This window comes from Daphnia carinata, chromosome 3 (genome assembly GCF_022539665.2).
Source record: "Daphnia carinata strain CSIRO-1 chromosome 3, CSIRO_AGI_Dcar_HiC_V3, whole genome shotgun sequence".
NCBI classification, from domain to species: domain Eukaryota; kingdom Metazoa; phylum Arthropoda; class Branchiopoda; order Diplostraca; family Daphniidae; genus Daphnia; species Daphnia carinata.
Genome location: NC_081333.1, coordinates 2,079,714 through 2,106,997, shown reverse-complemented (window position 1 = coordinate 2,106,997; position 27,284 = coordinate 2,079,714). Strand labels below are relative to the sequence as shown.

At 39.5% G+C, this 27,284-nt stretch overlaps 4 protein-coding genes, 2 long non-coding RNA genes, 2 other non-coding genes and 1 pseudogene across 11 annotated transcripts in view; 3 read left to right on the top strand and 6 right to left on the bottom strand.

The window, feature by feature from the left end:
- Window positions 1–687: 687 nt before the first annotated feature.
- LOC130693729 (U5 small nuclear ribonucleoprotein 40 kDa protein-like) lies at window positions 688–2,515 on the bottom strand. Its single transcript, XM_057516922.2, has 7 exons — window positions 2,350–2,515; window positions 2,064–2,193; window positions 1,828–2,001; window positions 1,560–1,768; window positions 1,109–1,312; window positions 883–1,048; window positions 688–819 (listed from the first exon to the last, which is right to left on the bottom strand). Exons 1-7 carry the CDS (start codon window positions 2,425–2,427, stop codon window positions 767–769), a joined length of 1,014 nt encoding a protein of 337 aa, XP_057372905.1. The 5' UTR covers window positions 2,428–2,515; the 3' UTR covers window positions 688–766.
- Window positions 2,516–3,271: 756 nt separating this feature from the next.
- Window positions 3,272–6,291, top strand: LOC130693725 (syndecan-like). Of its 2 annotated transcripts, none has more exons than XM_059494697.1 (4): window positions 3,272–3,852; window positions 4,643–4,754; window positions 4,888–5,625; window positions 6,106–6,291. In XM_059494697.1, exons 1-4 carry the CDS (start codon window positions 3,757–3,759, stop codon window positions 6,273–6,275), a joined length of 1,116 nt encoding a protein of 371 aa, XP_059350680.1. In that variant the 5' UTR covers window positions 3,272–3,756; the 3' UTR covers window positions 6,276–6,291. The 2 variants fall into 2 exon arrangements, with proteins under 2 accessions (XP_059350680.1, XP_057372900.1); XM_057516917.2 differs by having other exon boundaries at window positions 4,640–4,754.
- Window positions 6,292–11,187: 4,896 nt separating this feature from the next.
- LOC132087848 (uncharacterized) lies at window positions 11,188–12,031 on the top strand. The gene is made up of 3 exons (XR_009420707.1): window positions 11,188–11,512; window positions 11,616–11,768; window positions 11,825–12,031. It is a non-coding gene; the product is annotated as an uncharacterized LOC132087848 (long non-coding RNA).
- A 1,340-nt stretch (window positions 12,032–13,371) lies between these two features.
- Window positions 13,372–13,915, bottom strand: LOC130693770 (uncharacterized). The gene is made up of 3 exons (XR_009001757.2): window positions 13,706–13,915; window positions 13,568–13,638; window positions 13,372–13,479 (listed from the first exon to the last, which is right to left on the bottom strand). It is a non-coding gene; the product is annotated as an uncharacterized LOC130693770 (long non-coding RNA).
- Window positions 13,916–15,806: 1,891 nt separating this feature from the next.
- On the bottom strand, window positions 15,807–19,259 carry LOC130693190 (DNA polymerase delta catalytic subunit-like; annotated as a pseudogene).
- A 2,188-nt stretch (window positions 19,260–21,447) lies between these two features.
- Window positions 21,448–21,520, bottom strand: Trnak-cuu (transfer RNA lysine (anticodon CUU)). Its single transcript has one exon. It is a non-coding gene; the product is annotated as a tRNA-Lys (tRNA).
- A 293-nt stretch (window positions 21,521–21,813) lies between these two features.
- Trnag-gcc (transfer RNA glycine (anticodon GCC)) lies at window positions 21,814–21,884 on the bottom strand. The gene has a single exon. It is a non-coding gene; the product is annotated as a tRNA-Gly (tRNA).
- A 625-nt stretch (window positions 21,885–22,509) lies between these two features.
- LOC130693742 (neurocalcin-like) lies at window positions 22,510–26,575 on the top strand. The gene is made up of 10 exons (XM_057516937.1): window positions 22,510–22,572; window positions 22,675–22,921; window positions 24,594–24,663; window positions 25,128–25,198; window positions 25,288–25,322; window positions 25,435–25,485; window positions 25,572–25,604; window positions 25,665–25,842; window positions 25,938–26,061; window positions 26,125–26,575. Exons 2-9 carry the CDS (start codon window positions 22,712–22,714, stop codon window positions 26,016–26,018), a joined length of 729 nt encoding a protein of 242 aa, XP_057372920.1. The 5' UTR covers window positions 22,510–22,572; window positions 22,675–22,711; the 3' UTR covers window positions 26,019–26,061; window positions 26,125–26,575.
- The window catches only part of LOC130693764 (uncharacterized), a 26,091-nt gene continuing 25,279 nt past the window's right edge, over window positions 26,473–27,284 (bottom strand). The window contains exon 12 of one of the 3 annotated variants that reach the window (XM_059494680.1): window positions 26,473–27,225. In XM_059494680.1, coding sequence (XP_059350663.1) covers window positions 26,932–27,225 — 294 coding nt within the window. In that variant the 3' untranslated portion in view covers window positions 26,473–26,931. The remainder of the gene's footprint in view (window positions 27,226–27,284) is intronic. The other 2 variants (XM_059494679.1, XM_059494681.1) reach the window with 2 other exon arrangements.

Sequence of the window (27,284 nt, the reverse complement as noted above, 5' to 3'; positions counted from 1 at the left end):
GCAACATGACAGACCGATGGATCGCCACCTGTTTCCATCCCCAACGATCCGTCTTGTTTTGTTTGGCACGTCGAATGGTATTGGTGACCCATGCTAGTTCCTGTTGGCTACGAAAGATTCAGTTTCCAACACTTTTAAGAGTCATGTGAAGTCATGAAATGCGTGAAGCTTTCTCGTTTCATGCTGTGTCGGCATCGTAATGGAAGTGTAAGTGCTACAGTCCATCGGACGGATTCAAGCTCTCCGATCGTCAACAAACACCCATACCAAAACTTGGCAAACAACATCCTGCTCTTGCCAAATAAGCCCATCTTTTGTTTGCAATTGGACGCCCGCCTCTTGAATGTGGAACAATACCGCCATTGTTCTTCAGTTTACGATTGGCTTCTGTTTTTTCTCGCTAGCATAGTATGCGGAGTTGATATTACGTCATTGCAATGTAACAGCTCAACAAGCAACGCTGTTTCATAGTCCATTGCGTGGGACTTGTCCGCTAAATGTTCTAGATTATCTAAAGCAAATTCCAGAAACCTATTGGTAAAACTTACGACACTTTGATAGTCGCAATGGCGAACTAACACTGAAACACCGTACTAGTTATGTTAACTTCTGTTCGTTCATAGTTGACTGGCATTTTCAAACGCATCTCACTTCCTTTCATGCTGAAACACGTAAAAGATTTTTGCGTTTGCGTAAAAGAATGTTTTGTTTATTTGTCGCTGATTCTTGCCATTTTTGTAGTTGGAAAAAAAAATACCCTTTTCATTTACGGTTCGATTTCCCCCAGGTAGATGAGCTTGTCACTGGCACCAGAAGCAACTACAAGAATCAAGTATGGAAATTAGTTTAATGTTGGATGGTATTTAAAATGTGGGAAAATACTAATGGGTTCCTTTGGATGGAAAACTACATCGTTGACGCTTCCATTGTGGCCAGGTAGTTTGTAAATAATACGACGTGATGTAGTATCCCATATATAAACAAATCTGTCTGCAGAACCAGCGGAAATTTTGTTTCCATCGGGCGACCAAGAGCAACGAAGTAAGTTCTGAAATTGTAGGAAAGATTTAGAAAATAATCCTGAAATAATGAAAAAATCATTTCTTACCTTTTCAAAATTATGAGCATGGCCAACCATCATTTTGATACAACGTTCTTGAGGAGCGAAAGGTCGGATATCCCAAACTCGTAACGAATTATCCATCGAATTTGACAATACGAAAGATCCATCAGGGCTTAAAGCTAAGCCAGTCACGGTGTCTGAATGGCCCTTCAACGAGTATAGAAGAGCGTTTTTCCTGAGATCCCATACCTATAAAAAATTTGTATGATTTACCATCTGTCCACAAATTAAAGATAATTAGCTCAAGGACAAGATGAGTGGAAGTTTTTTACACCACCCACGAACGACTGTTCTACTTTTCACGTTTAAATATAATGATACATATCGCAAACGAAAGCCATGGCAGGATAAAAGACAATCCATGCCAGAACGACTGGCATGCATCTGCTAAAATAATTATCATTGGGTGTAAAATTTGTTTGAGGAGAATTCTTACCTTAACGTCGTTGTCGATTCCTGCTGAAATGACCTGTTCGGCAGTGTCATTGAAGGTAACAGCTGTAACTTGGTAAGAATTATCCAATGACACAGTCTCTGTTCTCTTTCTTGGATCCCAAACTTTGATATTGCAATCATCTGAGGCACTGCAAAGCAGAGGTGGGCCTCTTCGGGCAGGATGAATAGCATTGACGAATGAAGAATGGCCTAGTAATATTCAAATACAATTATCTATTCAGTAAAAAAAAAACATACCAAAATTATACCTTTTAATTTTTTTATTTTGGCTCCAGTCCTGGTGTCCCACAGACATATCGTTTTGTCAGTGCTAGCAGTGTAAATGGTATCACCATCAGTGGACAGTTGCAGATCCATAATTGCTCCAGTGTGACCAGAAAGAACAGCAAAGTTTTCACATTCTCCATATACATTCCATAAAACTGTTCAACAAGAAAGGTTAGTACTTAGAAGAATAAATCTTAATCTTAGCTGCAATGCTTACAGATTTGTCTATCGAACCCAGAAGAAACTAAAAACTGGCCATCAGGATGAAATTTGAGTCCAAAAATTTCTCCAGGATGTCCAGCAAGTAGCATTATGGGAGCCATAAGGCTAGAGGTTCTAGCTGGGCCCTAGAGATGCAAAGCTCAATGTCATTAATAGTTTGCATCATTCACATCAAAACATGCTGCCTATTGCTAAGAAGCATGTGGTTAAAACATTTAGGTTTCTTTCAGGAAACCTAACCGATCTTTGCAAAGTTATGGGAAAATATTAATAAATCAAACCTGCTGCAGAACCACTTGACCCGGCGTGGCTGATACCAGTTCATTATTATTGGGATTGTTTACTGAAACAAGCGCCATTTCCCGGCTTCTGAAGTCAAAGTATTTTCAAGTTGTGATTTGTGAGTATAATTGTGACAATTCGTTGGATGGTATCCCTAGTCCAACTAAGAAGCCTCTTCTCATTTCAAAAGAATGTGTGCTGCCTTGGAGAGATGGGAAGTTTGGAGACTTGGAGTTTTGAACTTCAGAGAAAGTAGGAAATAAAATAATAAAACAGATGAAATGGGAAAACGGCCTCTCTAACAGTGGTATATCGCTCAAGAATTTTTCGAACCCTTTCATTTTGTTTTGAGAAAAGAAGATGTAACGAAAAGAATTTCGAGAACACCCGCGCAGTCTCGGAAAACAATGGGGCCGGAACAGGCAACCCTCGATCGTAAAAAGAAAAGGAGTGTAAGAGGGAGGGAGAAACAACAAACATTAAATTTCCCCTCTATATTTTCTTAGTTTTTCTGTTCTGTGACTATACTAGTATCGAGGACCTTCTAGGTTTTTAACACCCGACGGAAAATGACTTCACCAGTACATGTGAGTTTGTCTGGTCTTTTTGTCTACAAAAATTCCATGACGGATCGCCAAAACCAACCACGGCGCAGTCAACATGAAGATATTTTAAGCGCTGAATCCCTGACCCAAATTGAGTCATTCATTTTTCTCAACATGATGAGGAAATAATGAGATTAATTTTTCTTTCCCTTTTTCCGCAAAGTGGTTTTTGTTCATCCCTGTCTTTTTCTTATTCCTAGAACAAGTCCTTCGATTCTGTTGCATGGTTCATGTGAAAGTGGGGGGAGCTAGAAAGCTACCAACAGATGGCAGGGAAGAGCGAATGGCGGAGCGACACAAAGAAACCCAAGGACAATCTAGTTCAGTTGAATTTCAATGGCGACCGTCAGCTGGTGTGTTTGAAAAAGCTGGGCGTGAGTTTGGATCTTTCTTTTTCGGCCTTTGGTTACACATCGAGAAGTGCATCTCGCAATTTGGCCAATTACGGCAGCACACTCTTTGTTCTGTTGATATTGCATTCCGTCCTGAATCTACGTCGTCATTGATTCATTTCTTTCAGTGTGTGGTTGTGTGAGCGCCTGTGTGAGAGAAGAAGTGCGAAGAAAGAAAAAATGCACAGCCTGACCTGAGCATCACCATCTGTGACTAGAAAATTAGAAAAACGGACATTAAGGAATACCAATCCTAATTTATTCTAAAACGTTCTCGAGTTTTGTATTTAAATAACACGAATCTTGGAAGAAACTTAAGTAACGGATATCCGGCTCTTAAAAAATAAATAAAAATCTCTCCACCCTCTCACACTTAAGGCAAACACACACTCTCAGGAAACAAGAAAAAATGAATCCCAGAATACATATGGCGATTTTTGTCGCTCTCTTGGCTGCAAGTTCGGTTAGCAGTAGCATCAACAGTGCATCATCATCGGTTGCCAAGGTAAGAATGAATGCCATCACTTTTATCGATCGTTTCACACATTTCGACTCATGTCAAGATGCCCGCCCACATCTTGATATCACACACGCTGTTGTGGCCTACAATTTTTTTTAGCGTTTTCATTCCAGTTATTACGCCGCAAAAATAATAGTTTGTGTGAATGTTATTGCCTTATTCTTTCAATTTTTTTTTGTGTGTATGTTTTAAATATTTCGGTTAAGTTGTTTGTGTTTGTTCCTGGGTCCGTTGATGACATTAGCATCAACACCAACGAGAGGGACTCCCATGAGCCGCTCAAGAAAATATGGCGTCTGATGTTCAAATCAGGACATTCCTGTTCATTTCTATTCCCAGATGTTTTAAAAAGTAATAACAACAGTATAGAAAAAAAAACAAGCAAATTTTTTGTTGCGGTAGATATTACGAAAATCTGTTTTTCTCGAATACGGGAGAAAAAGACACGAATTTGCATGAAATGACCTCGGTTGAACATAAGCTTTTGCCTAACCTTAAGTTACATGAATGAACGTCCTTTTCTGGTAATCTAGGCCAATGGAGGTCTCAAGGATTTTTCCTTGCCAAAGAGCAAAACGACAATAAAATGAAAACAAATGAAGAAAGAAGCCCTAGTCAAGGATTAGTCGATGATTTATTCATTTGAATTTTTCCATCTTGTGTGGATCTGTCGTCATCCTTTTTTGATGCCCCAATTTGAAAGTCCTGTCTAGGAGCTTGTAAAATGCAAATGAATTATAGAATAACATTTAATCTTCTTGTAATATTGCAGCAGCAAGTAAGTGGGCTCAATCTAAAAGCTCTGGACGATTTGTACATTGACGATGAAGGTGACGACGATATTCAGCTGGCTGATGAAGCTTCCGGATTAGGTCCCCTGAAACCGGGTAAGAAAAATATCGGATGAGCTGGCTCTTGTTGTTGCAGCCTACTACGATGTGTGTTTCATTTTCTCCCTCTCTCTCTCCCTCTTGAAAATAAGTTTCGATTTGAACATCTTGCTATGGTTTATTGTTTCAGCCCTCGGGGTTGAAGACGAGGATGAAGGGGAAGAAGAGGAGGACGAAGAGGACGTTGAAGAGTACGACGACAACCCCGTGCCGGTAGAGCCAGCCAAAAAGGCCAAGGACGCCGGAACTACGGCCGCCACTACCACAAACATGGGCAGCAGTAACAAAAACATGACGACGGGCATCAACGACGACTACAAGGATGACGTGGTGGTACCACCCAAAGTGAGTCCCGTGGCGGCCTCACCTTCGTCGGGCAAGCCTCCGTCGTCGGCATCTGCCGCTGTCGATGATGACGAAGACGATGACAACTTTGACGGTTCTGGCGGTTCCGGCGCTGGAACTGGATCAAACGTCGATGAGGAGAACGAAGAAGACGAAGATGACTATGACGAGACCGCGACAGATGAGGATGCTATCGGTGGCATCGACGTCAATTCCGTCATTACGGAACCGGTGCCAAAAACGACGATGAAACCCGAGAAGAAGCCCGAAGTGGTGGTTGTCGCACCGCCCACCTCTCCGACCAAGGCGCCAAAGGAAACTACCCAGGCCCCTTCGTCTCCACCACCGTCCGGTAGTCGAGATGAGAACCAGGTTCCGGTCGAGCCGATGACAACACCAAGGCCCGTGGATCCTTCTCATGGCTCTCCGGATGGCAACCGAGGCAACAATGACGTCCAGATCCTCGATCACAAGCCGGATGATCGCCAAGCCTCTTTCTTCGCCCAGCCAGGAATACTCGCCGGTAAGTTTATTAAACACAAAACAGATAAGGCTTTCCCTATTCTTCGTACCTTTTTTTGTTTTTGTTTTTTTTTGTTTCTTTCATATCTTCTGTTTGTGTGTGTGTGTGTATGCGCCCCCTTTTTTTTGTTGTTGTTTTCGTCGTCGGGTTTTTCTTTTATTCTTCAAGGGAGGGCTGCTGGTCGAGTCTCTAGTGTAATCTGGCCAGTTGTTGCCACCATTTGCTAGTTTTTCTATCATCGAGGGATTTCCGCGTCGGTTTCTTTTGATTTTTGTTTTTAACAGACTTGCCCTCCCTTTTTTTTCTGCTTTGGGTGGTGCGGCCATATGGCCTATCACACAGTCAGACAAGCGCCAATACGTTTGGGAATGTCTATCGTGTGAATGTGCCGCCGCTGTTGTTCTTGATGCTCCACTCGACCTCTTTTGATCCGTTTCGTTAAGTCTGATAATCGTGAATGTTTTTCAACTTTGTTTACAGCTGTGATCGGCGGAGCCGTTGTGGGTCTGCTCTGCGCCATCCTGCTCGTCATGTTCATCGTCTACCGCATGCGCAAGAAGGACGAAGGATCGTACGTTCTCGACGAGCCAAAACGCAATTCGCCCAATTCGCACCCGTACAACAAAAACAGTCGCGAATTTTACGCTTAATTTAACACGAGGAAAATATCTAAAACTATCCCGCCATTCATTTATTTTATTTCATTTGAATTTTTTCCCTTTATTTTATGCCCCCGCAAACTCCAAGCTTCTCACTTTTTTGTCTAAACCCAAGTTGATTATTTAGAATTTTTTTTAAATCTTGATAATATTGATTAAAAAAGAAAATCAGAAAAAAGTGAATTTGCGTATTATGTATAGTGCATCGTTGTTACCGCCACGACTAATTATTTCACCATGAATTTTTTTTTCTTCCCTAATCGCATTCCGTATATTTTGACTCAAAATAATCACCACCCCGAAGAGAAAGAAAAAAGAAACACAGAAATGCACTCTTCTATTAATCCTGATAATTCATTAAAGAAGATATTTTTATTTTTAAGGTGAGAGGCGGGACTCGCCAACTCTTTACATCATAATTCACCGGCACCACTTTTTTTTCCTCTCCCTCCCCTTCAGTTTTGTTGTGCCAATCATTTTAAAGTACTATTCAGTATAATCACTCACTGCTTAATTATTATCATATTATCTCTCCTTTCCTTCTTGTTTATGTTGAAAACACTGCACGGGATATTGTCGCCTAATTCTGTCAAATCGAATTCTTTTCGCGTGTATAAAGATAACGAATGGCTCTCCAATATCTTGCGAAAGAAAAGGCTTTTTTTCCTTTTTAATCATCATCAAAATCAGGAGAATTATTTTTCACTGTATTTTTTTTTCAACAGTTTGCCCTCATATGCAATAGATCAATAAGCAGATAGCAAAAAGAATTGAAAACACCTATTCTGTCGGATGATGTATCAAGTTTTAAAAAACCGAAAAATCTTGCGACGTTTTCAACATTTTTGTGCGTGTGTTTTTTTTTTTTAGCATCTGTTAACGTTGTTTTTTACAGCATCATTTCTTTCTTCAATTCTCCGTTGTGTCGCCCTCCTCACTTTGGCAATCTATCAGCCGGCGCTGAAAAGACATAAAACATGAGTGCTGTCTTTGCTCTTTTTTTATTGAATTTTTTTTTATTATTTTGTTTCCTCCCTGCCCTGTCTTACCTTTTTTGAAATGAAAACAAAATATAAATAAAAAAATTTGTCCTTAAAAAAAAATAACAAAAAAAACCTAAGAATTTTTTTTTCTTAAAAATTTTTGGATTTTTTTGGTGGTGTGACGCATCGAATGAATAAGGCTCGTGTGTACATCTCCAAAAACAAAAATATACAAGTAGATTGAATCAAGTCGTCTACTATGGCTACTGATTGGACCTCCCCAAAAAAGGGCCTGACATCTCGCACAAGCGGCGCAAGTGATTTCGTTACGCCGAGTAGCGTTCATTCTTATTCTTGGAACGTATACGCACAGAATTCCGTACATTAGCCATGTCCTCTTTTTATTTATAACCTCAAAGACTTCCTTTGGTTAGCCTACCAACATATTTTGACATGGAAAAATGACTCACCATTTGATGTCATGGAGAAAGTTAAAAAAAAAAAAACTACAACAAAAAACAGACGTGAGATCGATGGCGGTTCGTTAGCCGTCAATGTCCTGTTAGTGATATCATTGCCTTTTTTGAAATCACAAGTAATTTTACTCACATTCGTCTATGTTGATTCTCTGCCTAGACGGGGCCTTGGAGCGGAGGAATAAGGTTCTCCCGTTTCGCCAACTGCGTCATTCCTGTCTTCTTCCTTGTTGGTCGAATTTGCATAATCAGAGCGCAACCAGGAGCACAAACATGTCACGCAAGTGTGGCGCCAAAAAACTCGTCTGTTCCTCATCAACTTAAGACGTGTAAGAGATTTCGCTGTAACGAGGAGCCAAGTAGATCCCGTTATATACGACTCCCTGGGTGATAATTCCGGCCGGAATTTTCTACAGTTCGACGTGCCCCCACACGCTTGAACACCTATCAACATGTAGGATGTTTCATCTTTTCTGGAAGAGCGTTGTGTTTTTTTTGTTTTTTAAGGGAATGGGATATTTAAACAAGAAACGGAGCTGATACACATGCAGCCAGTCAACACGCCAACCATGAGAACGTGACTGGTAAATTTGTCACGCCACAAAAGACAAGGATAAAGGAAAAAGCAAACCGGACTATGACAGTTGAGGATGAACTGCCGGTTGCCAACCATCAAGGAAATGGCATTCTCTTTCTATATGTAAACACTCGATATTTTCCGACACGTGGATGCAGTTTTTTTACCCTTGAAAAAAAGGGAAAAGACCATCATGCATATCGTATTTATGACCAATACCATATAGACACGTTCAAAAGCGAGGTGACGGGCTGGCAACAGCAGGGCGGCGTCGGTGTAAAAACCTTGACCGATTGTGTGTTTGTCTGTCACGATCGTCGATTCGTTTCTTCCTAAAGAGGATCGTATACCCGTCAGCTAAAATTAAACATGTCCCCAATCAAAAAGAAAAACTTTCGCCCCATGTTGAATAACCAGATTTCGGTGTGCTTCTCCTTCTTCCTCCCCTACATTTCTGTGATCTTTTGAATAATTCATTCGCAATGGATTTCATCATTCTTGTTTCTTCAAAACATATCCTCTCTCTTTTAATCGATGACTGATTGTCGACGGTAGTGAGTGGTATAACTAGTATATCCATAGTAATTTGATGAATCATAATTTAGGGTGGTGGTCGTGTTTATGCTCCTGGTGAGTATGCGTTTCCGAAGTTCCCTTGACATTCGGCGATCGATGGATGTAATCATTGGCCAATCAGGAGATGCGCTTGTCAGGATTTTTGCGTTATTCTTGGGCCGCTCCTCATTTCATGGTGTCTACCTTTATACTGCTCCTATTATCAGCGCTTCTTTATTTTGAATATCGAGAAAGCGTTCCTATATTTAGAAAAAGCCGAGAAACTTTTGGGCGTCGGCCTGACTAGATACCCTATGGCGCCCAGCGGACTTGTCTTTCTCCCAAATAGATGAGAAAAGATGAAAGAGAAAAGCAAAGAAAAAAAAAAAGAAAAAGATTGAACATCCGTCGCCTTTCGCTCCTTATCGGTAACCGTCGAGTCGGGCTAATCAGTAAAAATAACATGCGACCGAATGAGACGACGCCAACAACCCTCGGGAGGTGCGAAGTATCGTTGGAACGTTAACCTTTACTTTTCAAGAGAGGAAGCGAAACCTCCGTTGCCGGAAATCGATTGCTCTTGATTACGTCCCGTTGAGACAATATCTGTCCGATAGCATTAACTATTTTTGTTTATTTTCCGTCTGGTCTAACAAGGCATAAAGAAATCCGGATTCAACGTTCACCGTATTTTTGTTCTATAAAGAATTTCTATTATTATTTTTGCAGCTTAATAATTTTATTGACCACCAGATGACAGCACATTCCGGGATAAAAAATGAACAATTTCCGTATAACAACAATCCTGAGAAAACAAGCACGACTTTTCCTTTTTTGGGGGGAATTCAAATTGGTAATTCCCATATGAAGGCATGTCTTTTACGTTTTTTTTGCATTATAGTTTTTTATATTAAACGTAAAAAACAGACAATAAAGTATCGCTAACACACATGTGTTTTCTTTTATTTCCAAAACGGCGGGTTTAAGGAGAAAACCAATAGCTGAATCGAAAACCGCGTTCAATTTTCATTCTACTGTGTTTCATTTTAAAATTCTTTTTTGCGTATACGCCATCTATTATCGCAATTCCTAACTCCCCATAATAAAAAATAAAATTTTTAAGCCCGACGTTTTAATAAAGCCCGACTTTTTATTTAAAAACTATGAACTTATAATTCTGACTTAAAATTCGATGAAACCTAATGTACTTTAATCACTGATTCCGTGATCGCGTTTTTTGGATAAAATGGAATCAAAATGGTTAAAGGGAATCACTTTAAACTTAGAATAACTCAAAAACTATAGGTCGTACATAAAAACAACGTTGATTTTCGTGATCCACATTTAATTCTAAATCAACTATATTTAGAATTATTTCTAGATTTTTGGCAAAAATGAAAAAGTAGGAAGGTATGGCAATCCGTTTTACAAAACAAAAAATGTCGGAAAAAAAAATCGCTTTTTTTTCTTTTTTTCCGACACGTAGCCATCTACCGCTCAGACTCGTTATTACTGGCGTAGGCAATTTCAGTCCATTGGATGCCATTCGCAGTTAGTTCAGTAGCGTGGATGGAGAATAATGCGTGGATGGAGAATAACGCGTGGCTGGAGGAACAATTGAAAAATGGATAAGATAATACAACAAAAGGATGGTAAGTATAAACATTATTATATTGGTTTTCAATTATTAATTATTGTTTATTAGATCAAATTATGAAGCTGCAGGCCCAATTATTGGAACAACACAAAATATTAGATAACAGCAAAGCTAAGGATGGTAAGGCCTAATACGTAATGATTCTATTTATTTGCTTTTATTCATTTGTGTTTTGTAGCTCAAATTTTGAGTCTACAAGCTCAGCTAGGAGAAAAGAACAAATTGGAATGGAACAGTTTCCAAACAGTGAAGGAGGTTTTTCCAAACTCATCCCTAACTGAACATGAGGATGAATTGGCATTAGGCGAACACAGTCAGGTAACTAAACTTTTCAAATAAGAATTCAAAATAAGTATAGAATTTTAACAAACAATTATTTATTGTTTACTTATTCAGTCTACCACCTGACAGTGTGTTAAAGTTAAATTCTGTTAGTGCTGCACTAAAAGAATTGTTAGTAATAAGTCCATGCAGCAAAGGAAGTGAACAATTGTGGGACCGTATTTGGGCTGAAAATGGGTGTGGTACGGAAACCCAGAAATAGCACGAGTTCAACATAAAACATGAATTGGGTACTTTTCGGTTTTTTGTCTATCGAAAAAGTATTTTTAATGCTATTATTTTGCATTCACAGAATTTTAGTGGGGGATCAAGTCAAGTCTGGAAGTGTTACAGGATGGAAGAGTGAGCCTACAGTTGAAAAACACTGAAAGTGCATTACCATTAAGGTATGAGGTAAAGTAATAGAGTATGCAAATTGTCTAATGAGTAGTACCATCTTGTGTGAATGAATCCTGTGTAACAGCAATCCTTTATAGTTCTGTCACAGCTAGAAGCCTCAAATAATTCTGCTTCTCTGTCTAAAGAACAACTTGTCCTTTACGTTCAGAGTGTTGGGGAAACTGGGTACTTAAATGGCCCTAAAGATGTTTTAATTTTGCTGCCATTGCAGAGATGAACATCATACATGGACTCTTTAGGTATGAAAGGATTTTTCTTCAAATAATTTTGAATTTATGACAAAGCATTTCTCCAGCTTTTTGCCAACCATGTCTAATCTAAAAAAAAAAATTTATCCAATAGGAAAGGATTTTCAGCATACTGGGAACACAACTATCAACAATGCAACATTCTAGGGGTGCTATTTTATCATTCAAGAGCCTTATACAATGATTTTCATCTGCAATTTGGATGGCCTTTCCCAAGCTTCTGCCAGAAGTTGAATCTATAAGACATGTAAGTCCCATGAGCAACAATTGAGATGCTTAATGGTGTTGTTTTTCTTTTCTCAGTGTAGGTTAATAGTAACATTGGATCTGAAAAAATTCTTGGTTGGGGCAAGACACTGAATAAATTGTAATGATTGGATGGATGACATGATATTTCTATACTTCATTCGGATTCCCGAGACGGTATTTTATATTAAAAAAATTGAAGTGCATATCTGGGCTCCCTTCCTTTCCGTAGCCCCGTTTCCCCTTGACTCGTAATAAGCCCGTAGGGGGTCATGCCCCTACTGTACGGTATATATAAAAACAACATATACCGAGGTTTGGAGGGCTCTGGCCGGAAAGGGGACGTGGGGTGCCGCTTCGTCCGATGATGTGTTCACGGAGGGTGACGTGGCTGCCCACAAATCCGAACTAAAGGTTAATCGCTCCTGTAAAAATGTTCCAAATCTTCAGCTCTTCTTCCGGCTTCTCTTAGCCAATCACCGGGTAATCTCCCCGGTGGGTCAACAAGGCAGTGTCTCCCCCTGCCTGGGTTGACGGCAACTTTTGAAAGGGCTATTGTGCCTTTTTAAAGTTGCAAAAATAATTGTAATGTGCAGAGAATTGTCAATAAAATTTTTTTTATAAAATATTTTTTGCAAAATTTGTTTCTTTCATTTTCTGTGTTAGCTGTGTTCACACATTACGTTTATCAACTTTTTTTTTTAATTTCCGCTATACATTAATTCATATGGGTGTCGAACCACAGACTTCTTGCGTCGCAGGCCAGCATACTACTGTTATGCCATAGCTGCTCTTGTTAATATTGTTTAGGATTGTGATACCTATATAGATATGCAATTCACATTAGCTTATTATTGAATGCACGTTAGTTGTTCATAAGTTCATGGTTGGAATAATGGTAAAGCGTGTGGTTGTCACGCTAGAGTACTAGGGTTCGATCCCCATATCAGCTAACGTATAGCTAAATAATAAATACAAAACGTAAATAGTATAAAATCGTTTTTATTGTCCCTCCTTCCACCCACATATCCACCACTTTTACATTCATTTCAAAATATAGTACACAACATACAACACATACACAAATACACTTAAAACTAACCCGTTGGCTGCCACGCCACTTATCTACAATTGCTACTGTCGCTATCAAAGGGATAGCGACCAAGGGGGCCGCGTGGGCCGGGCTGAGACGGCGATGAGACCTTTACGGAAATGCACATCCCAGGTCTACATCGCCGTCTCGATCAAGGGATTCCCTGTGGTGCATTGCCTTTGGGGCCATTCGGCCAATCTTGGGCAGTGGCGCTGCTCCACCCCATGGCAGATAGACCATGGAGCAGAACAGCGCGGCCCGTCCCTGTCAAGCTACAAAAAAAAGGGGATCAAAGCGGGAGGGTGGCAGCCAACGGGTTAATTTGCAAGACATAATACAACATAAAATAAAACACAACCATACCACGAAGACGAGGCGACCACGAGGTGACGAAGGGGCGATAGGGGAGGCGAAGACGACGTGGCCACGAGGCGAAGACGGGGCGATGGGCGAGGCGGAGACGGGACGACGGGCGAGGCGAAGAAGGGGCGACGGACGAGGTGAAGACGGCGCGACCACGAGGCGAAGAAGGGGCGGGGCGACGGGCGAGGCGAAGACGGGGCGACGGGCGATGCGAAGACGGGACGACGGGCGTGGCGAAGACGAAGAAGGCTTTGTTCTAAATCGTAAAAGTAAAGAAAAAGAACTGGTTAGTGGGAAATATAAGATAGTTGTTGTAACCAAATGTTGAAAGCAATTTGACTTACTTCTGCTGTCCGATGGCTAGAAAGACTGTAGGGCCAGCAAATAGGCAGCAGACAGCTAAGAGTTGGCAATTCTATGGTTGAATGTTCAATTGAAATAAAAAAGCAAATTATATGAGGCATAAGAAAAATTCAAAATACCAGCAGAAATTGTGTTGAGGTACATGTCTGTGTCCGTTGGTAGGCTAAGTAGAGATTACAACTGCGAAAATGACTGTCATTACAGTTGACACTGCAACGAAGATGAATATGGTGCACCACTCAGATCACGATTGACAGGGGACCATGAGTGGTTAAAGAGTAGAAGAACAATATTACGGAATTCCTACCCATAGGATTTGCATCTTTGGTGACATTCCTCAACGGGAAGTATTCTTTACAAATAAAGTTTCATGAGCTAAACCTTAAAAGCAAAATCCGTCAATGAGATTCTGATAACAAAACATTAGTCTTATACCTCTCAATGAGCACTGGTATAGTTTGATGAATGCAACATAGCAGGGTGCTAATAGTTTTCTGGTTTGACAGCTGACACAGGTGATTACAAGACATGTACCATAAACACCAAGCATTCTGTGGGCTTCACTTCTAAAACACACTCAGGGATGAAAACGTACAGAAGCACCATTAGATTTTCTTAAGTTTTCCATTGGAATATGACATATTTAACAGAAACTTTCGAACACAGCTTTCACCGCTCCCACATACTCAGCAAGTAAATAGTGGCACAGCAGCGTCATCTTGTTTTCCAATTAACAACCGAAAAATTCATCAAAGTTGAAAATCTTGCTTTTTGAGACGGGAACTGCACTGATGTGAACTCTTTAAACATACTTTTGGAGCGTGAATCACAACCGCCCACCCACCCCCATATTGGCTACTACCATTTCAATTTTATTATAACAAATACAGCGACCAAAACCACGAACGGCATTTTTAAAATATAGCCATTTAACATGATTTTGAGCCCGATTTTTTCACTGTCTTTTATTTATTTATCCAGAACCCAGATATTTCTAGGAAAATACATGATTTGGGTTCACAGTTCAACAAGGATGCTGATTGCGCTTCACACACATCTATAAATTTCGCAAGTTGACGTATCTCTGGATTGTTAGGTAGTCAACATCTGTATGATAATACACTTCTTTTTTTGAACAGCTGCAATGGTATTTCGGTTATAAGTTCCACGGCAAAATTTCTCCATTGAGACAAGGACACCAATTGTGCGTTATCTTGTGCCGATTTTCAATTAAATGGATACGCCGTCACTTTTCTGCTCGGAGGAGCTCACTTTGGCCTGGAATATTGTTTTGAATGGTGTAATTAGTATACATTGCATACATTAGATTGAATCAATTGCTTTTTGGCATACGTTCTTTAATTGTGTGAGGCTGTCAAATCGTCGACAGGCGGTATCTAAAGGAGGAAATAAGCTAAGAGCCTGCGGACTCATCAATAAACGCAAAACTATTGAAAAAATTATAAAGAAAGCCTGAAACCAGATTGTAAAAAAAATTAATTTTAGTTTCCAGCACTTCGGTACAAGTATCATCGTCAACGTGGGCGCAGGTGATTTTTCCATGTTCATTGTATCAGGTCACCAACTTCTACTAGATGAGTCAAGAGGAAATGAGGTTACACGAACAGAAAATTAACCTTACAATTCAACTGATAGATAAAAATACCATGATGCGTGGAAGTGAAATACACCACATCACAACTGTTAAAACTGTCAGAACATTCACCACCCATGCAAAACATTTTCTGATTCATTGATCTTCATCACCTAACCTATACCAAGAAAACCAAACACAATTAGTGCAGAACATTTTGCTGATGAAAGTTAACATATACCTGACAAATTTACTGCAGACCAGCAATTCCAGATGGACTCCCACACTACATACCAGATAAACAAAACAGTAGTAATTCCTAAACAAACATCTTGCAATAGTGGTAAATATAATGCAGTAACTGGTAAATATAACATCTCACATGAACAACAAATGTGAACGGAACCATTCGAAAATGAAGTAAACAATTTCAAAAATGAATTTGCACAAAAAGTCCTTTAACTAAAAAAACTACCTGAGAACGAAGTTTTTCCTTCCACCTTTTCCTAATTTTAAAATCAATTAAAGAAACATAATTGTTAAGCAAATCTCACTGTGTACCTTTTTGTTGGTTGAATTTGGAAATGGCTTACTAGTTGGAATAAGTTTTTTTCTTTTACCCCAATTTTGCTTTCCGGGCAGCGCACTTTTAATCTTCTCTGTATGCTGATCACAGTATCTGCATGACCCGCTGCAGAATTATCACAAGTGAAGAGGAAATCGGGTCACAGATACAAAGGGGTCCAGGTACACGTTTATTTTCTTTAAATACCATAACGCGTGAAATAAACGAATCCGAAGAACTTCGGTAATCATTCCAACTACCATAATTTTTTTGGCACTGAGCCTCCGTCAATTTTCTTTCACAATTCTTTATAATTACGAATCTGCCTTTAGAAAAATAAAACAAGAATTAGTATAAATTTCTTGTCAATTGAATTACGTAAAACTGTGGAATCCTAGAGACATAATATTTTGCAAACTCTTCAAATCCCTTGAAAGCAGAAAACTTTCTGCTAAAAGATCCATGTAAGCCAGATACAGGTCAACTGGTACTTCCTTTTCGACTGGCATTGGCAGTGGTAAATAACAAGTAGGATCAAATGCAACTGAGACCCCATCGAACCCCAGACATACCACAACCGATTTCAGTACCCAACTAAAGAGATCTACTACTACAGAATCTTTCTGTATTCTACTTATGACAAAATACCCAACATTCATGTGGAGCTTCCTGAAAAATAAAATGAGTTGGAACACAAATGAACCTTGCTAATAAAACAAATTAGCTATTTCACCTATATTTCGTCAGTGTCCATCGATGCAAGACTTCTTCAAAATCGGATTCAGATGTTCGTCTAAGCCCTCCCAGAACAACGTAGAGTAGTTCTCGCGAAGCAGGATGCTGGTATCCGGGAAACTGCGGACCAAATCTACCGACTTACAACTTACCCAATTCAAAATCGTTATGATGCACAAGTTAAAAACCTAGCTTTTACAAAGCAAGTAAATGGTATACCTTAAATACTCTCGAAGGTAATGCATGGTCACCTTAGCAAGGTGTTCGCCAGACCACATCGTTCGTACAAGATGGCGCCGAGCATTTGCAGTTCCTCCCTTGAATTTCGCCTACAAAAAGGAAGGTCTGCCACGTTCGGCTGCCGTGATATAACCAGCCGCTACGACGACATGTTAAATGTTGCCATCAGCAGCTCAGCAAAGCACATGGGCCACCTAGCGACTAGCCCTCTACGAGACTAAAGCAAATATTTTGTTTGACAAATACGACTTTAATTGTGCGTTATTATTACATCTACTTACTAATGCCATCAACATTCGTTTTTCAAAATACGGAATTACATGAGATCACGCATTTTACCGCCTACTCCCTCCGAGACTCTTACGATGCTATACACAATTTTTATTAAAATCTTTTGGTTATGGGGAACTTACTGAACAAGGAGTCGTGTAATTTATTGTTTTCAATCTATTTTACAGCAGCCAAACCATTACCTGTATGCACCATCATTGACGAGAGCGGTAGGTTGTCAGGGTAGGCCGAATCTTTTCATAAGTTTATCCTGTTCCGTGAGATCTTTTCTAACTTTTGTCCTCATATAAAAGATGGGGCAATCTCGGCTAATTGTGACAAATGATTAGTATGAAGTATGTAACATGATTATGATATCACTCAAACTATTTACTTGGAACAAAGAATCTCTTCGTTGAGATTTCCCCGGCACCGTTGAAATTCTGTCCATAAACGATTAAACTTCTCTTCGATAGCATAAAGTTGGCCAATTTTCTTCTGGTAGAACTCCGATTCTTTCGGCATGCAAAATCTGTTTAATTGGAACAGTAATTTTAACAAACATCGCCGAGTTAGGCAGAAATTAGACTTACTTGCATACAGCACTATCGTCTGGAAGGACGGTTTTGCATCCAACACAAACTTTGGACTACTTTGGTGGTAAAGCTAGCCAATCCACCAATTGTTGAAGTAACAACTGAAGGCGTCCGGGTATGGTAACCATCTACAATACGGAATACAAACGGTTAAATTATGCCAAGCAGATAAATGCGATGAGTCCGTGTTTACGTAGCAACAATGATTTCGCTTTAGATCCAAGTATGGGTTCAAAAATCCAAGCAAGGGGTTTTGAAAGCTTTTCCAAATAGTATTGGGCATCAATAGGGTACGCTGTGTTCCAGGACAAAAATCGGGTCTTCCGCCTAAAGAAGACGTATGAAAACTTAATAGTTCATGAGAAATTTGAAATCCAAAGACGAACCTTGAGGTAGGCTGGTGTATTTTTAGCAGCTGCGAGAATGATATACGGAATTCGATCCCCTAACTTTGGGGTTGTACCAGCATCTCGCTTACGCATCTTGTGAGCTAGTTCCACACGTGCCTGTTTGCTGGCGTAGTCTTTATCTGTTTTAGTCAGTTCCTTTTTTTATAAAGAAGGCAAACGGATGAAATCACAGTATTCGAAAACATAGTAACGCTCTACCTTGGTAATCACCAGAAGTGAGATATCGATTTTGTTGCACAGCAAGTCGGAAATTGTTTGTTTGGCGTATTCCAAGGCTCCATCCGGGTCTCTAAAAGAAAATATCAAACCCTCAAACTTCGAATACTGAAATTGATGACTTTTTGTTTACCGCTCCATCAAAATTTTCTGCAGACAGCTATTGATAAGATTGGCAACGAGTTGACAATTATCACGACGAACGGTTTCTATACCCTTACAATCCATTTTGTCAAACTTTTCAGCTTTGGTCCAATACAATCCTGCATACCTGTGAAGACAGTAACAGTCAGTACAACTGGTATCTCATCTAACAAGTCTCTGTAAATCAGAACCGTAATTACCTCTTTCTGTTGATCAATAAATAGGGGTAATAGACTTTTCCCAATTCCAAATTAATGGGTTTGACAAATTTTGCCGACACAAATGCGGCAGCTTCTCGGCCTTATTCCATGGCTTCGGCCACCGTGGGTACACCGAATTTCACCATTGCGGAATCTGTGTTACCATAGATTACCTGACGTGATATTAAATTAAAAGAAAATCCATTAGTCAGTACTTCTGCAAATAATTATTCACAATCCAGGGACATTACTTTGGCGTCATGGGCATAGCCATTCTCGACGCAAAATTTAGACTCCACATCCTCTCTTGTTTTCCAATCATAGTTCTGCCAAAAGCCGTCACACTTTGCGAAATTTCCAGACAAGGCAATTTTCCGACTTGGGCGCCAGTGAAACCGTAAACATACAAACATGACGGATTCCCTACAGAGAAACAAATAGCATTACATCAATCAAATCTCATACTCAAAAGCCATCGAGAACATACTTTCGGAGGCATCGTTGGATGGTTGGCAATTTTTTCAATATCGGGACCGAAACCCATAAAGCATTCGATCAGCTTCGTCCAAAATTAAAAACCTGGCCGTCGAGAAGTAAAATACTCCACGGTCGAGAAAATCCTTGAGGCGCCCCGCGGTCGCGACAAGAGTATTGCACCCAGCTTGAAGATTTGACCGCTGATGGCTCGTGGCAGTTCCTTCATATATAGTGACAGATTTTAAAACCGAATTGTAGGAGAATTTAAAAGACCCGCGGTGAATTCGAATCGAAAATTCACGAGTGAGTGCGACAATTACAACTTCTGGCTTTTGAACCATGGCGGGGACGCACCAGCAACACCTTGTTCTAACAATATGTTCATAACCGGTACCAAGTACGCCGCCTATGTGAAGAAATGTGAAATTTTTGATGATTTAATCAACGAATGTCACGAAGGGTTTCTTGAGTATCTGAGATGCAAGTGGACCTTTTAGCAGTCGTAATCACCGAAGTACCCACTCAAAATTATTTTTACCTCAACTTACCCGGTTCATACCGACCCATTCGAATCAAGTTAGTACGAGGGCATCAAGGTTTCAAAATTACACAGCGTTAATTAATTGGAATACCGTTTTGCCGGAGCCCGTGACAGCACAAGCAAACAAATCTCTTTTGGCAAGAATAACTGCAACTGAAGCTTTCTGTACAGGTGTTGGTTTTATGAAGCCAGAAATTCTTAATGTTTTGAAGTAGTAGTGGGCGCAGGCCGGCTTCTTCGAGTGATGTTATGTATTGAGGTACATCTTTTCCTGTAACCTTAAGCAAACCCAATAGATATTTTCAAATCATAAAATACGATTTCGAAAAATGGCTTATCTGGGTTCGATGAAGAACGACTTTATCAAAATTGTTAAAGCGTTCCCCATAGACGATCCCACTTAAACAGTTTCTTCTCGACGCATGTCACAGCTTCCGGAATGTATTGTTCACGCGGCTTTCCGTTTTTCGTCAATTCACGAATAGATTCGTACAGCCTTTCGAGGTGTGGCCAACTTCATGACACTAGGGGTAAGACAATGAACACTGGAACATAAAATATTTTTTGTGAAGATACAATTGATGTTTACCTTGTAACACTTGCTGCCACCAATGACCACTCCTTGTGGAAAATCCCTTGCTACATGGCCCACTTCTTGATCGGAAATGAACACTAAACTTTAGTTAAAGAAAACTAGATACAAGTCTCATATTCACCTTATGACACCTACATGGTCGACTCCCACATCCTCCTTGTGGGCATTCCATGGAAAAATGTCCTTTTCCAAACTGTTTAATAACTATGGATTAACCAGACTAGAATGTACTAACCCGAATAGTATTTTTATTTTTCTTCCCTCATGGCAAGTACGACTTCCACCACCTAATCTTTCGAAGACAACAAAATTTGTCCAACTCAAAATTATTCAAACATTAGTATCAGCTATTAATTATTATCTATTAGCGTACCTTGAAAAGCGTTGAAAAATGAGTAAATTAAACGCCAAAAATCACCAAAGCCACGAGGTCAAAAAGCAAAATCGGGCGAGGAAGGCAGACTGCACGCGCTAAGCCAATCTAGAAATATGCCTGAAAAAAAAACGCCCGATGAGCCACGGTTTAGTGCGCCTCTTGTGGACGCAAAGGTCATTACGAGAAACTTTATCCGTCACAAATTAAATATTTTTAAACAAATTTAAAGTAATCATCCAAATCAAGATTTGGCTCTAATTACAGAAATTCAACCAATTCCGATGAGTGTAAATTTTTGCAGAAACAAAATTTAAGCCCGGCTAATAAATAAGCCCGACTAATGAATAAGCCCGACTTTTCAAATTATTTTGTTTTTAAATTTTTAATTAAAAAACCATAAGGCAAATGGAAAAATAAATTTTATTTCCATGATAAGCATTCAGTTCTGAAGCGAAATTATGTATTTTAAGCGAAATTCGAAATTTGGACAAAAAATGAAGAAGTGCAAAGACTCAGTCATGAATTGCTACCAACGCCATCTAACGACGTTTTCTGATATATTCAAGGAAATTATTATGAATGTTTGCTTTCAACAGTGCGTTTTGCGAAATACTTCAAATAAAATTAACAGGTGTGTTTTAGGCTCTAATTACTAACTCTAAACGGTCATCAGAACATAGTAGTACACGAATCATTAATTAAAAGCAAAACACAGTGCAATCAGAGTTACGCAATCGTCACCAACCTTCCCCTACCTTATTCATAGTTTTCCTCGCATTTGCAGATAACAGAGAAATAGCAACGATCGTTATTGGATCGCCTTATTCTAACAATCTGGACTTACTGACGAAGGTACTAATGACTGGACTGTACAAAACAGAGATGCGCAAGAAAAAGCAAGCCGCCCAACGTGGGGCTCGAACCCACGACCCTGAGATTAAGAGTCTCATGCTCTACCGACTGAGCTAGCCGGGCTTACGATAGTAGCTTCAAGCGATGTAACTACGTTAGTAATAAGAACGTAAATGAACGGAACTCCAGTTATTCAACATTCTACACGGTTCCAACAACCAATTGGTTTTCACAACCATTGATTCTCACTGAATTTTGTAATCGTGAAACATGCAATTTCGGTATTCATACTTGATTATTTTTTGCCATTTTAGTTTCGTAACAGCCAGAAAATTTGATTACGCTTTGCTTTGTAAGAGAGATAATTAGGTTATGCTAAAACATTGAGGAAAAATAATAACTCATAAGTAACAAAATGCATCGACCGGGAATCGAACCCGGGCCGCCCGCGTGGCAGGCGAGCATTCTACCACTGAACCATCGATGCTTGTATAATTCTCCAAATTTTAACTACTGATATTGATAGAAACAGTTACTTGAAAAATTATATTAATACTACCTGCGTGCCATCAGCCTATCAAGAATTTATGAAAATGAGTGCGTATGAGAATCTATAAGTATGATCGGAAGCAACAGAATAACAAAGTAGATGAAATAGGAATAAGAAAAAACTTGTCAATAACGGCTGAATTGCCCAAAAGCAATAGAATTCAAAAGGAGCAAACAGTGATTAAAAAAACAATACAATGTGTACCATAAATCCTGTTGGATTTCATTAGCCTTAATCTCACTTAATTTCAGGGTATTATATTTTTAGGTGCCAAAGCTCTTTGTTTTGGAGAAAGCCGGATGCCCCGTGATATGTCCCAGATGTATATAGAACACCAGCAGCTGCAACAAAGCGTATTATCGAAAATCAACTATAAAAACACTTAACGAAGGAAGGATGGGAGAAACCGTTGCCTAACGTCGGTGCTTCTTGCTTGCTTTTAGCGAAGTTTAGGATGCGGCGCGCGCCGATGCAAAGCCGCTCTTGACAAACGACCTTGGTTAAAGCATTCTTATAGAGAAAGTTTGCTTCCCTTCCGATCGGTGTTCAGTAGTTTCTTTTACGCACTCGGTGACAGCAGAGTATTGATAATCTCTCCATCGGCTTTAACATCCAAAAAAATTGGGTTAGTTCTATAGTTGAATTAGGTGTTCACGTAAATATAGAGCAAATGAAACCCGTACATTAAAGGCTTGTATAAATACTCTCAACCTTGTTTCGTTTATAGGTTTGTTGATCAAAATATACAGACATAAAAATACTCGATGCCTGGCAGCTTCAGTGACAGCGGTAGCTGCGATCAAGCAAGTATACTTGATTTCACGGATGTCGATCTCTGCAAAGCAAACGGAGCAAAAACGGGCAATGGCCAAGAAGAAAAACAAGTTCGATTGCGTCTTAGTTTGGACGAAATATGTCATCGTACTAGTTTCACTCGCAAGGAAGTGCGCCAATTCTATCGGACACTGAAACAGGTAAAAAAAACTTGCATTTGGATACTTTTTGTATGTTTACCGATAAGCGCTAGCACTTGAACGGCTTGTAAAGTGAATCTGCTCTTAGCTTAAAATTAGCATTAAAGTACTTAAGACACACGAGCGAAAGAGAGACGGGGTGGCGTTCGAGTTGATAATTCACTTACGTCACAAATGAAATAAAAGTAAAAGCAATCAAAAGTGTAACGGTTAAGTTCGTTTCCTATATAGACATAAAGTCTATGACGTTTTCTGTTTTATACGGTCTATAGATATAGCGGTTGTTTCCTATAACCATTAGCAAATCTTGGCAATATAAGACGTTGGCATTTTTTCAATTCGAACTAAGGTTCATGTCCCTTCGCCCTTTAATGGGATCAAGCCTTTATCGCCGCCCTCCGTAGTCAATTTCGAGACATCAAAGGAGAACTGCCTCGATGCGGTAACGAAATTGTGAATAAAACAGGCTGAATAAAGAAAAAAAAAAAGTTATAAGAGTCATTACGCGTGTTATAGACGAAGTAAGTTATCGAATGGTTTATTTGCCATAAATAAAGGTGATCTCATTTGAAGAGCAGCTTGAAAAAATGGGAAATAATGTGTTGTGTTTCGCAAACACGAGCGTCATCGCTTGGCTTACCTGTTAACGACGAACACGAAAAAAAAAGGACCAAGAATTCGCATTGACGCAAGTGGAAACGAAATGTCGCACCAACTAATTCCTCGCGGAACAATAACTTTCTTCATTTGTACACCCCGAGGAAATGGGTACAGCAAAGGAAATCAATTTTCCTTATTGAATCAACAACCCTAAAAAAAGATTGGGTTTTCGACTTGAAGATGAACGTAACGACGTGACTGGAATATCCGGGGGGGGGGGGGGGGCTTCAACGTAGGACGCACCGAACGGACTGGCAAAGTAGTGCTGTTTTTCCCCTTTCCCAGCTCCATAGAAATAATATCAAAAAATTTGTGTCGCCAGTGGTGCTGTTTACGCTTCAAGAGCAAGTCGGATTTAGTAATGGCGCTGTCTCGGCTGTATGATGCCGCAACCTTATTTTGTGCATTTTCCCTTTATTGATAGATCAGTTTAAGTTGATGGACGCTTTACACGACTTTGTACATACATTTATGAAGGGAAAAAAAAAACGGGACAAGTTTTTATACGGGGGTGTAGAAGATTATTCCCATAAAATCGTAGAACGAGGAAAACGATAATGGGATGGAACCGCGCCACGGGTATGATGGCTTTTGCCAAATACAACAAAAGGACCTAAAGAAGGAAGCAGAGGGAAGTGAGGGGGGGGGGGGACCGATATATATGAAAGAGAATGGCCGGAAAGTGCGTCCAAACTGTCGATCAATCGATATCGTCACAGCAAGTTTCTTGGCAAAGGTCAGGTCTCTGAAATCAAACATCTTTCATTAATTGAAGCAGACAAACTCCCTTTTGGGTTTTACATTGTGTGTTACTAGACTTGGGACTAAACTTGACTTAACCCGACGCGTGTTTCTATGTATATCCTTTGAACGCTATATGTAAACATGATGTAGAACTTCCAGGTGTCCGGGAATCCTGTAGTGCCAGCGTTCTTTAAAAAAAAAAAAAAAAAATCATAAGCGGGCGTAGTTCGTTTTTAACAAATGCCTTTCTTTCTGAATAAATGTTTAGGAATGCCCGCTCGGAGTTATCACCGAAGAAACGATGCGAGACGCTTATCACCGCCTTTTCCCCAACGGAAGTAATACCTATTACTTCAAACGTATCACAAATCATTAACACTGAAATGTGTCATATAATTAAAAGTTTCGCAAGATCCTAGAGTCAGTTTTTCATGAAAAGTTCAAATCACTTCCCTTTAATTAGATGGATTCATTGGTCTTTTTTTCTGTGACACAAGTAATTTAAAAAATGAACAACAAAAGAACGTAACAATAAGCTATTGACATTTTCCAGAGAAGTGCATTATACGTTGCTGTTTTCCGCGGGATCGTTGCACGGATCTCGTGAAACAAGCGATTGTTTCCAGAATCAATTACTTACTATATACCAGAATCAATCAACTGTAACTAGCGTGGCTTTTATAGTAGAGTCCGTAGAGAGAAGCAATCACATGAAAAGGACGAAATTCCAAAATTCAATGCGCATGGTGTTCACGGTTGAACTATTTTAATGTTTCTTCTTATACAATGTCTTAAATGTCAGACGTAGGATTGTACGTGAAACATGTTTTCCGAACCTTAGACACGCAAGGCAACGGCAAGATAACTTTCACGGTGAGGGCTCAAATTTAATTTTAGTCGATCAGTTAATTATTCGATTCAATTTGACTAACACGTCTGTAAAAATGTTGTATCGTTTGCAGCAACTGCTCGTGTTCTTATCGACCATCAGTAAAGGGTAATGATAAACTATTCAGTAAATTAAACGAAATACTTGTTTCCTTTAATTCGCTAACTGAACTCAAATGTAAATCTAAATTAGTTATGCAACTTTTTTTTTTGGACAACAGGACCCATCTTGATCGTTTGAAATGGATATTCCGGTTGTACGACCTCGACGGGTACGTAATTAATTCTTTACGCAAATTCATTATAGATATAAAATATTGACATTAACGCACCACGTTTTTCTATATGAACGATGTAGTGACGGAGCGATTCAGTATTCGGAACTCCTAACGTGAGTCAATCAACTCAATCAATGGAAATTGGCGACGTTTAATCCTTGGTTTTTATGCAGTCTATGCTGTGCAACGCACGACCTTGCTGGAACACCTGAAAAACGAATTTTTCATGAAACGAAGAAATCGGGCAAGGACGAAATATTCATCGAAAGCGAAAAAGAAAGAAAACTACGTCAAGTCAAACTTTGGGTGGACAAAGTCTTCCGACGTTGGGATTTAAATCAAGACGGTCAGGTAACAATAATTGGATTTCCATAGCTATAGTAGCCTTGGGGTCGTGTTGCAAGAGATATGCAATCTATTCGTTATCATCTACAACGCGAAAACAGGTTACGTTGGACGAGTTTCTTGCGATTCATTTAAATGACGACCTTCTAGAAACTTCATTTCATTCGTTCGACGACCTGTAATACAAAAAAAAAAAAAAAAAACGTTTATACTTCTATCCTAAAGGTAAGATGAAACTGTATCAGTTAGACAAATTTGTTCACCATGAATTATTTGTTTTCTTATAAGGACTCTACTTTGAAAATGACTTATGAGGACGACGCGTGTGCCAAGAACGTATTTCTATAAGGTCCTTCTTTTCCCCAACATTTGATTCATTGGGCCTTTCGTTGGTTTGTCGCACACGTTGATCTGTATTGGCAATGACGTGGCTATTCCGCAAGACGTGAAAATCGAATCTCAAAGATCCACAGCAACATTGTTAACAGAGTTTTAGTTTCTTGCTCCAACGAATTGTTTCAATAGTCACCCCAGATTTGTCATAATTGTGTGTCTGCAAGCTATCATAGATTCAATCGCATCTCTACTGGTAGACTACATTGATAACGTTACAAGGCCAAGTCTCACAGTTTTTTTTTTTATTTCGACAATAACTGTATTTTCGTTTAACCAATCTATTTATAATATTCACGTGTGTGAAGCAGCCTCACTGGACTGGTTGAACCAGTTACTTCCAAGATGCGACAAAGTTTTCTTGTTTTTTTTTTTTTTTTTGTTTTCTTTTTTTCGTCATCTAAAGTTTTGAAATTAAAAACCAAATAAACAAAAAAAAAAAAGAAAAAAAAAGAAAAATGGGTTCTCCATGAAACAAAAAGAAAAAAAAAAAAAAAAATAAACATGAATTCATCCTCCTAAAGAAGTTGCGTTTAGAAATGACAAAAAGATATATAGTATATCCGTGGTGGGACATATCGTTTTTTGCGGACATATCGGTCTATAATGGCCCGTTGATGACTTTGAAATGCATCTCCTCACACTGTAATAATCAAGCGTCTAGACGATCAATTTAGAATTGAATTGTTGTATATAGATATGTCACAGTTCGGTTTGTTTGAGGGGATATTGACCAAGAAGCTCATCAAAAAGAAGTCGTTCTGTTCCCGAATGCGGTCCGGGACATTCCGAACAAGTTGAAAGACTGATTTGCCGTTCGTCTGCGGCATCCACTGCCGATGAGCCGGCTATGACAGCCTGGTAGTGCGTTTCCAGTCGGCTGATCAAGTCCAGCCGACGGGGATCGAGACGGGCGCGGCAGTAGCGCAGCAGGGCACCGGCTAAATCACCGACGGTCCACTGCCGATCCATAATCACACGACAGACGATATCCAGCTGAAAGAATGAGACCGTGAAGATTAAATTCATTTTCTTTTGTTTCACTTTTGTTGTTG

Coding starts and splice junctions, on each gene's coding strand:
- LOC130693725 (XM_057516917.2), top strand. CDS start 3,757: ATGAATCCCAGAATACATATGGCGATTTTTGTCGCTCTCTTGGCTGCA. Junction 3,853..4,639: donor CATCATCATCGGTTGCCAAG/GTAAGAATGAAT, acceptor GTAATATTGCAG/CAGCAAGTAAGTGGGCTCAA. Junction 4,755..4,887: donor ATTAGGTCCCCTGAAACCGG/GTAAGAAAAATA, acceptor TTATTGTTTCAG/CCCTCGGGGTTGAAGACGAG.
- LOC130693729 (XM_057516922.2), bottom strand. CDS start 2,427: ATGGCGCTTGTTTCAGTAAACAATCCCAATAATAATGAACTGGTATCA. Junction 2,194..2,349: donor GTCAAGTGGTTCTGCAGCAG/GTTTGATTTATT, acceptor TTGCATCTCTAG/GGCCCAGCTAGAACCTCTAG. Junction 1,049..1,108: donor ATGCTCATAATTTTGAAAAG/GTAAGAAATGAT, acceptor CTACAATTTCAG/AACTTACTTCGTTGCTCTTG.
- LOC130693742 (XM_057516937.1), top strand. CDS start 22,712: ATGCCTGGCAGCTTCAGTGACAGCGGTAGCTGCGATCAAGCAAGTATA. Junction 25,199..25,287: donor ACGGCAAGATAACTTTCACG/GTGAGGGCTCAA, acceptor TATCGTTTGCAG/CAACTGCTCGTGTTCTTATC. Junction 25,843..25,937: donor ATTTAAATCAAGACGGTCAG/GTAACAATAATT, acceptor ACGCGAAAACAG/GTTACGTTGGACGAGTTTCT.